At 35.1% G+C, this 8,065-nt stretch overlaps 2 protein-coding genes across 2 annotated transcripts; one reads left to right on the top strand and one right to left on the bottom strand.

The window, feature by feature from the left end:
* Positions 1-566: 566 nt before the first annotated feature.
* Positions 567-1,850, top strand: LOC116348081 (polyprenol reductase-like). Its single transcript, XM_031778945.1, has 3 exons — positions 567-703; positions 821-957; positions 1,134-1,850. The coding sequence occupies exons 1-3, from the start codon at positions 622-624 to the stop codon at positions 1,251-1,253; spliced, it is 339 nt and encodes a 112-aa protein (XP_031634805.1). The 5' UTR covers positions 567-621; the 3' UTR covers positions 1,254-1,850.
* Positions 1,851-5,511: 3,661 nt separating this feature from the next.
* On the bottom strand, positions 5,512-6,983 carry LOC116348080 (protein lin-37 homolog). The gene is made up of 4 exons (XM_031778943.1): positions 6,835-6,983; positions 6,258-6,546; positions 5,988-6,174; positions 5,512-5,888 (listed from the first exon to the last, which is right to left on the bottom strand). Exons 1-4 carry the CDS (start codon positions 6,848-6,850, stop codon positions 5,730-5,732), a joined length of 651 nt encoding a protein of 216 aa, XP_031634803.1. The 5' UTR covers positions 6,851-6,983; the 3' UTR covers positions 5,512-5,729.
* Positions 6,984-8,065: the final 1,082 nt, after the last annotated feature.

Genomic DNA, 8,065 nt, shown 5'->3' on the forward strand with positions numbered 1-8,065 from the left:
ACGAACGAACAAAATGTAAATAAAAGAACACTGAAAACGAACGAACAATTTATTCGTTGGTGTTCGTGGACAGCTCTGAAGTATATACCTTAATATAAGTTTGCATTCAGACTCTGAATTTCAGAGATGGCTACGAACATTCGTATCTGTATTCGTTCGTGTTCAAACACGAATCAAAAAAATGTTTATGAACGAATGCGAACGATCAAGCCATCTCGCTGAACACGAAGGAACGCGAATCGGAAAATTCTTTCTACGAACGAATGCGAACAAACGCTTGAATTTCATAGTAGATGCTTTTTCTTTGATTTTTCATTATTTTTGTTTGATTTTTTTTTAAATGTGTCTTTTAAAAATCTTTACGAACGAACGAACGCGAACGAATACGAATCGAATTTTTTTTGCGAACGAGAATTCCAACCACCTTAGCGAATACGAACGAACACGAATCAAAAGAATATTTATACGAACGAACAGATTTTATATTATTAATTAATTGCTTGATGCTGACATCACAATTCATTAGGAATAATTTCGCTTACAATTTTTCTATTATTCACTAATTATTTTTCATTATTTTCTTTGTGATTCTCCCCTTAGGTATACCCACGAAATCTATCGATGATGTTCGTCTTCTTCTTGGGATGGTATCAACAACTTCGGGCCAATTTAATGTTGGCCAATTTAAGGAAGAATCGTTCAGGTAATGGAAAAATCCATGCACTCACGTTGAGTTAGAACAATACAAACAGTTTCGTTGGAACTATGAAATATTTCGAATTGAGTTAATTAATTCAATTTATTTAATTTTTCATTGTAGGTGACGTTATAACTGAAAAACACCTTATGCCCCAAGGTGGTTTTTTTGATTTCGTTTCATCGCCACACATGTTCTTCGAAGTTCTAATGTACACGGCTCTTACTGTCATCCTAATCGGCAATACTTCATGGATATGGGTATTTTGTTTTTCTTTCACAGAATCACGTTCTCAACTATTACCAAATCTCAAATTCAAGCTATTTAGTTGCAAACGTGTGGTCATTGATTTGCTCTTGAACTATACATAAATTCACGGTCTTTTGCAAGATTACTTTAAATTATATCTATTTATTCTTTTATGATTCTCCCCTAGGTATTCTTGTGGGTTATTGGAAATCAAATTGAAACTGCTTGGCTCACACATAAATGGTACCTTGAGACATTCAAAAATTATCCGAAAAATCGTCGCGCCATCATTCCACAAATCTTATAGATTTTCCCAATTTCACTGTGTGTCACTCAAAATCTGACAGAAACGAGACCAGTCGGTTTTACATAATTTGGGGGCTATAAAACCCAATTTTATAGCAAAAAAAGCGTCAGATTCGGTCTTTTCATGCCAAAAAAGCCCCCAAGTACTCATTTTCAGAGCGTTTGAATGGATACCAATTTTACTTCAAAATGTGGACTTCAGAGGGGAATAACCAAATCATTTTTTTTCAAATGACTCAATTTTTTCTAAAACGAATTGTGTGGCATGACTTTACTTGAACGGTTCTACAACGCCTGATAGGTCACCCCTCTGGGATATTGCATGAATTCAAAATGTTACTAGAGTATAAACAGCCAATTTGGGTTTTCCGGGAAACTTCGGAGGAAAATTGTGGAAAAATCTGACGTGATGGGGGAAAACGAATGATGCCATTGAAATCAGCGCCTCCGAATTATGTAAAACCGACTGGTCTCGTTTCTGTCAGAAATTTGAAGTTGAAAAATGACGCACAGTGTTTTCGTTAACGTAAATAGAGTAAAAAAAAAACAAAATATCCAATAATTATACACTTTGAAATCTCTTTTCGCTCTAAATTTATATAATTTTGTTGTCAATCTGTACATTGTCTGTACATTGGTTTTTGTTTACTAATTTTCATTGTAAAAATAATACATCGAAATTTAAAGTGAAAATGGAAAAAAAAATTAAAAAATACTCGTCACATTTTTGTTTTCATAAATTCAACTATTTTAGCTTCTTTATCCCAACAAACATTTGTTGTTGCAAATTTATCCATTATCGGGCATATGTTGACGGTCAATATTGGGATGGTTTGGAACCAGCGATCACGAAGGCAATCCAATGCCTGCTGCCTTCGTTTAATAGAAGATCGATGTTCGCGTTTCTCTCGACTCTACTCTGGAACATTACGATCTTCATCGCACGTTTCACATTCAATTCAGTGATGAGGTTTCCTTGTCGATTCAAATTCAATTCATAGCGCTTTAGCGTGAAAAATTTCTTGATGCGACTGAATGCCCATACACTGATGTTATTTTTAACGTTTGTTATGAGATGATTGAATGCGTTCCCCATGCCCTCGTGAGCTGGCCAATTTTCTGGAGGAAGAAATTCAGGACATGCTTGCTCCACAGTTCGTCGAAAAGCCTAACATATGTCCATAAAGTCTTGACAGTAAATTCAGATTTTCGCCATTTGAACAACAAACATACAATATTAAATTCTTTTTTATTGGTATAAACCTTCATTAATGGGCTACGAATAGCACATTCACCTTACACTGAACGGGCCATTGTCTTCGATTTTTCTCAGTATGCGTCGAACCTTCAAAATCATGCTTTGGCGGACCAATATGTCGATTTCTTTCAACTTTCTCTCGAACCTTCCCGCTAATTGTTGCATGTTTCAAGTATTTTGGACCTTCGCCTATAACTTACATCCAAAAACAGACGAGAAATAATTAATTTGGTGTCTTTTTGTGAAGTTAAACAGATGGTCCTTTTTTCACGGAAATGTCATATTTTAAGAAGTGAGCCATTATTGTGGTTTTTTCTGCTTGCAAACCAAAATTTTGTGTTAAATCAGATAGTTCTCAATGAATTCTATCGATTCCAATAACAATTGGTTGATAATGGAGCATGTAATGGAGGTTTTACCTTACGTTTCAGCACCAAATTCTCGAATATTGGCTCTAAAACACCTTCCAAAGAAGATCCTACCATACAAACACGCCTTTATCAAAGTTCGGTTTGTCGACGTCTCTAGCCTTATATAGTAGTGCCCTAACATAATCAATGCAAAAGAAACCACTTGCACTTGATTCGTGGTTCGACATAGCGATGAATGTTTCACTGTCCAAAATGATGAATTTTTCAGTGCAAAATGCTATGAGGTGAAGTAAATACCCAATTTTTGACACCCTATTGAATTTTTTCATTACTTATTTTGCTGATTCCTAATGACCGGGTCTAAATCTATTGTTTTGGTTCAAATTTTGATGTGCTGTAACCATAAAAATCACCAAAAACGAATTTTTGCTTGACCAACCCGGTTTTCGGTACTTGATGACAATTTTGGAGGGTTGGAGCATTTAAATAGGGAATACGACCGTACTTTTTGCTTTCTCTAGAATCTTTGTCTTCACACTAAGTCACAGCAATGAAATCCCTACTACCGTGCTAGATGGTGTCGACACGAGTGGACGGATTTTTAAATTTATTTGAACGACGCCATGTTACTATACTTGTCCATTACAACGTACATGTAACAGAAGAAACACACAGTCCATATCCACGCTATTGGACATAACCGATTTGAACCGTCAATGTGAACTAGATCAAGTATAGAACTTTACATAGGATCATATACGATGAATATGGATTACACAGTCTGTTTCAAAATACCGTCACCAATGTCGACACCATTTGACATCAAAATTTTGACAGTAAAAATATGTGTTATTGTTGTTGTCGTTTCATTGCTGTGTACTAAGTCCATGAATATATGGTTCGTAGGCAGATGGGTTCATCTTTAGACACATGCGAAATTTGTTTTGAACTTAGCCGCCACAACCATTTGAGACACTTTTTCGTAAATCCAATTTGTACGTCTCCGCGAATGGATGTATTTCATCGAATTGAGTTTGATAGTAGTCCCGAGGTACTGATAAACGTGCCGTGTGCATTGGTTGATATTTTTGATTTTGTTTATGTGGCGCAATAAACGCCTGAATTTACTGCCAAAACTTTGTGGACATATGTTAGGGGGAGACATAAAAAATAAATTCCGAATCCACTATATAAATTACTAATCTAGCTATTCCACTAATCCAAAAACACAAATGTGAAATCGAAACTATTTTTCCTATTCCATGCACTGTTTCCGTCAAAAATGCTAATTCTGCTATTCCGCACTATTCCACAAATCCATCAATAAACGTCAAAAGAAATGTCAAATGGATTTGAAGTGAAACAATTTTTGCTATTCCATGCTCTGTATCGCTATTCCACGCGAATCCATTCACAGACGTTACTATTTCATTGCAATTTCTCGAATCTTTACAATAAAAGTCTATTCCTATTCCAAGTGTCTACCCCCTAGCGAAAAGCAAGTGGTAATTTGTGGTAATTTTCTTGTAATACCGAGTTGAAACATTTACAAATTACACTATTCACGTATTTATTGAATTGATCATTCGTGTATTCATCGGATTCACCTTTCAAAAATCGAGCATTTTCATCGTCAAAGGCTTTGTTTGCTTTGAACAAAAACACTAATGACGCAAGAGTCGTAATCATTGTGGCCGAAAGGCACCAGTATGTGACCTGATCGATGAATGGTGCACGATACCCTTCCCGCAGCACTTGATTTAGAGTCATCTTCCACGACGTACTGCGCCCATTCTTGGCTCTCTTTCTTCTCATCGTGACAGAACTATTGTACAAAACTGAAAGAAAAAAATGCACCAAATATAGCATAGATCACAAACACAATAAGATATAAACACTTTTATCACAAATCAAATGAAACAGTAATGAAGAACGCATTATAAATATCACCTCTTACCTCAACAAAGTGACCCTGTATTCTAAATCGAATGATGAAATTTATTTCCAATGTGACATCAAATATTTTGCCGATCGAAATGTTGTTGGAATATTCACAGTAGATTTTATCAACACTCTGTTAATTCGAAATTAAAACAAAGACAGTCACAAAACCAACTGTGAATATATCCATTCCACAGGGAACAGCATTCCGAACACACAAAATCGTTTTTGAAATGACAATAAAACCAATTGATCGCCCAAACCACGCTTCAAACACTCTCATATAATTCTCAAGAAATCCTATTGAAAACAAAACAAAGTTTTATTGTAAACAAAATCGGTTGGTGCGATAGTTGCTTATACTAACAATACTGTCACACGATGCGAGCACATTTTTAATACATATAAATGAATATCTTTGGATTTGGTTTGACACATATACACCGCGCGAATAGAAAAATGTCAGAAAGATGTCAGTTGCATTTCGAAAATTCAAAATAATAATTCCACAAATAAAGAAAATTAAATGCAATAAATGACGTATAAAAGAGTTCTTCTGCAGAGTTCTAAATTAAATTACGCAAATATCTTTCCGCATAAATTGTTTATTCTTTTATTTGAGCGTAAGGTTTAGATTTTCAATTTAAAACTTAATGTATTGGGTTGTGTTCACATTATGTTGTCAAATGAAATATTATTGGAAGTGAAAGAAACAAGTGGATCCATTCCATTGGAATTCGTGAAAACTATGCATATAATCTCCGTTCCATTTGACACGAAAATGACCACCAGAATGAGCATTTTTCAAGGTTAGAATGTACTAAAAACATTACAAATTTGTTTGCTCTTATAAGAAATTGGCAATAAAAAGATGAAGATGACGATTTAAATTATGATGGTAAATGAATTATTTTTTGTATAATGCCTTTAAAATGGCCATATTGACACCGTAATTTTTCTCTTCATAATCCTTTGTATGATCCAGCCATTTTTTACGTACTTGGCACCAACGCTCTTTCCATGACGTTAACAACACATCACGATCATGTTTTGGTCCTTCAAAGCCCTATTGAAAACACAAATATTTCCGAATTATTAATTTTTGTTTTCCATCAAATCGATAATGTTGTGAAACTCTTCAGAAAAATCTACAAATCTAACATACTTTATCCACGTCCTCTGTGCTGTTGCTATTTTTTTGAAATGACAATGGCAATGGTATTCGTGAAATGTCAACATCTTTACATGGTGGTAAGTCGCTGATTTCAGTTATTCGTTCGGCTTTAATGTCCTCCAAAAGATCATCATTCTCTTCGCGTTTTACGACTGAAATTTCGTTTTTGGTTTTGTAGCTGAAGAAAAAAGTTGAACACTTTAGAAAAGAATAATTCGAAAAAAGCTATTTTTGTGCTCTTTTTTTTAAATTGAAACTTACTTGATAATCGCATTAGATCGAGGTTGATTTAACATCCAAGCCCGACAAATGGGATAAAGTGCAGTATGTTCATTGTATTTGGCAAGGTCAACGCAACGATCGAACAATTTCATAATGAAACTATGTTGGATTTGCGGCTGTGGTGGTAGTGTCGTCTCTTTTTTTGCACGTTTTGGTGGACGTCCACGGCTTGGTTTACTTGCATCCAAATCATCATCATCGTCATTTACATTTGCAAGCTCTTGCAATGCTCCCTTTAAGCGGCCACGAGCCACAACAACTTCATTTGCTAGAAATAAACAATCGGCCATTTTAAACATTTTATATGTATTTATTTATTCATTCACCGTCTGATCACAGACTGAAATTATCACAACATTTTTGTACATCATCGTTCACAATGAAACACTACCCGATCGAATATCTAGCCACCAGCCTTCTCGACTTCGAAGCAGCAGATATCGATTGTGTTCATTGTTTTAATTTCTGGTGTTTCAATACATATCATAAAATTTAGTGAATTCACCGGTCAACAAATATCATTTATTATACTTTTAAGCAATATTCCAATACTTACCACGTCGTTTGGACATTTCTTTTTAAATTCTAATTTGAATTATTTTTCAAGCAAACACAAAATCTAAACCGTTTTTTTTTGAAACTCGACACTAATACTCAATTTGATGATTGGATGTTCTTCGAAATTTCTCACTTAGTAAACATATTTTTTGACACATTTAAGCTGTATTGTATCAATTGAAGCACTATAAACTCAAACAGGCAACACCATTTGTTTTTGATATAGATGGCGCTATGACAAAGTGCATTATTTATAGGCTTTTTAGAAATGCACTATCAGTCATTTCAACATTTCAATAAAAAAAAGGTCAAACTTTTGTTTCTTAAAACACTTGCATAGCATTGCTATTCGGTACCAATAATACTCCTTTTATCACTTGAACGGCAGTCCCCCAAGTGACGCAATACCAACATACATATGAAATATATGTATATTTGCGTCACTCTATACAGGGTGTTTCACAGATCCATGCTAATCTCTCTACCACAGATTTGTCAGCTCAAGAGGAGTAAAAAAGTGTATGAGCACTTTTCCCAAATCGGCTGTTTTGGTGGGGTTACAGTCCTCGGCCCCTTAGGGTCATAATTTTCTGTGCTCTGATTCATTTCCACGGACGGTCACCACAGCGGTGTTTTTCAAAAGCAATTTTTCATTATTGTCTTGTTCGAAAGATCTCTCGGCCCTCTTAAGAATACCACAAAAAAAATTCAAAAAAAGTTTCAGTGGAGACGGTCAAAGTGGGTTGACCAAAAGTGAAAAAAATCATCGAAAATCGAGGAAAATCGTAATTTATCTCGAAAAAACATGTGATAAACCTATCTTTTTTATGCCAGAAATCGAAAGAGCATTCAATTTTGGTCCGGTATGCACATTTTTAGATTCCAAATTTATGTGGGTGTGTCAAAAAATTTTAACGGTCCGAAGTGGAGCGACCGAATTTTTTTTTCATTTTTTTAAATCAACTTTTCTGGGCAAGTTTTTGCGCTGATTGTTTGGTTTTACCACCGATCTTACATAATTCGGACCCAAGGAATCCAATGGTGCCAACGGTTTTGACCGATCAATTCGAAGTTCACAAGATAATCGGCTTCGAACCTACCCCTTGGAGTGACATTTTGGAGTTTCGATTTTTTTCATTCGATCGGTATGAAAACTGGTATTGGGGGGTTTTTGGGTACGAGAGATTGGAAAAAATTTCTAAAATGATCGCTAGATGGCGCTGCATGTG

The sequence above is a fragment of the Contarinia nasturtii genome, unplaced genomic scaffold (genome assembly GCF_009176525.2).
Source record: "Contarinia nasturtii isolate CC-2019 unplaced genomic scaffold, AAFC_CNas_1.1 Cnas_scaffold_2236, whole genome shotgun sequence".
In the NCBI taxonomy this organism is placed as follows: Eukaryota; Metazoa; Arthropoda; class Insecta; order Diptera; family Cecidomyiidae; genus Contarinia; species Contarinia nasturtii.

What these genes read in the sequence shown, in the direction of transcription:
- LOC116348081 (XM_031778945.1), top strand. Translation starts at nt 622, where the DNA reads ATGATGTTCGTCTTCTTCTTGGGATGGTATCAACAACTTCGGGCCAAT. An exon ending in TTTAAGGAAGAATCGTTCAG is followed by an intron (nt 704 to 820) that starts GTAATGGAAAAA and finishes TTTTCATTGTAG; the next exon opens with GTGACGTTATAACTGAAAAA. An exon ending in GCAATACTTCATGGATATGG is followed by an intron (nt 958 to 1,133) that starts GTATTTTGTTTT and finishes ATTCTCCCCTAG; the next exon opens with GTATTCTTGTGGGTTATTGG.
- LOC116348080 (XM_031778943.1), bottom strand. An exon ending in CGATCTAATGCGATTATCAA is followed by an intron (nt 6,175 to 6,257) that starts GTAAGTTTCAAT and finishes TTTTTTCTTCAG; the next exon opens with CTACAAAACCAAAAACGAAA. An exon ending in GCACAGAGGACGTGGATAAA is followed by an intron (nt 5,889 to 5,987) that starts GTATGTTAGATT and finishes TGTTTTCAATAG; the next exon opens with GGCTTTGAAGGACCAAAACA.